General features: G+C 60.1%; 1 protein-coding gene across 1 annotated transcript; it reads left to right on the forward strand.

Annotated features, from left to right (window-relative positions):
• Nucleotides 1–284: 284 nt before the first annotated feature.
• On the forward strand, nucleotides 285–641 carry DQ04_04501060 (conserved CBS domain protein; the record flags this gene model as incomplete). The annotated part of the gene is made up of 1 exon (XM_009313619.1): nucleotides 285–641. A coding segment is annotated over one exon (357 nt), but the record flags the coding sequence as incomplete, so codon positions are not given.

The following is a 641-nucleotide window of genomic DNA, read 5'->3' on the forward strand; positions in this document are numbered from 1 at the left end:
CCCGCCTCTCACTTTCACACTCACTCTCCTCCTGCTCCTTCTCCTTATTCGTGTCGCTGCTGGCAGCAGTCGTCAACAGCACAGGAAAGCACAGGTAGAGGGCAACGAGTATACGCGAAAAATAAAGCGAAGACAACAACAGGAGGAGCACAGGGGTATAAACACACATATACACACGCACGAGAGACTAAGTAGGACAAGGAGGCAGAGTAAGTGAGTGAGAGATAAGACAAGAAGACAAAGCGACGTGAGGGGCAGAAGCAACTCATCCACACTGGTGAAGCATGCGTCACGGCAGCGCCTTCGACGTGCGCAGCTCGTACATCGCTGCGAGCAGCGGGGTGCGGCGCGGGACTGGCGCTCTGGCCGGGAGCGACGACGGCGGCAGCGCGGCGCAGCAGCAGCAGCACGATCATGACTCCTTTCTCGAGGCGGAGTATGTCCCCAACGATGAGGAGTGCCAGCAGCTCGCGGCGCCCATTGCCGAGTTCCTCGAGCGGTGCACGAGCTACGACATGCTCGGCACCTCGACACAGGTGGTTGTGCTTGACGTGGACGTCGCACTGACCGTCGCCTTCATCGCGGCGCAGGAGACACGGCTCAACACGTGTGTGCTGTGGGACCCCGTCGCGCGCGTCTTC

This window comes from Trypanosoma grayi, assembly GCF_000691245.1.
Source record: "Trypanosoma grayi strain ANR4 Tgr_450_V1, whole genome shotgun sequence".
NCBI lineage: Eukaryota > Euglenozoa > Kinetoplastea > Trypanosomatida > Trypanosomatidae > Trypanosoma > Trypanosoma grayi.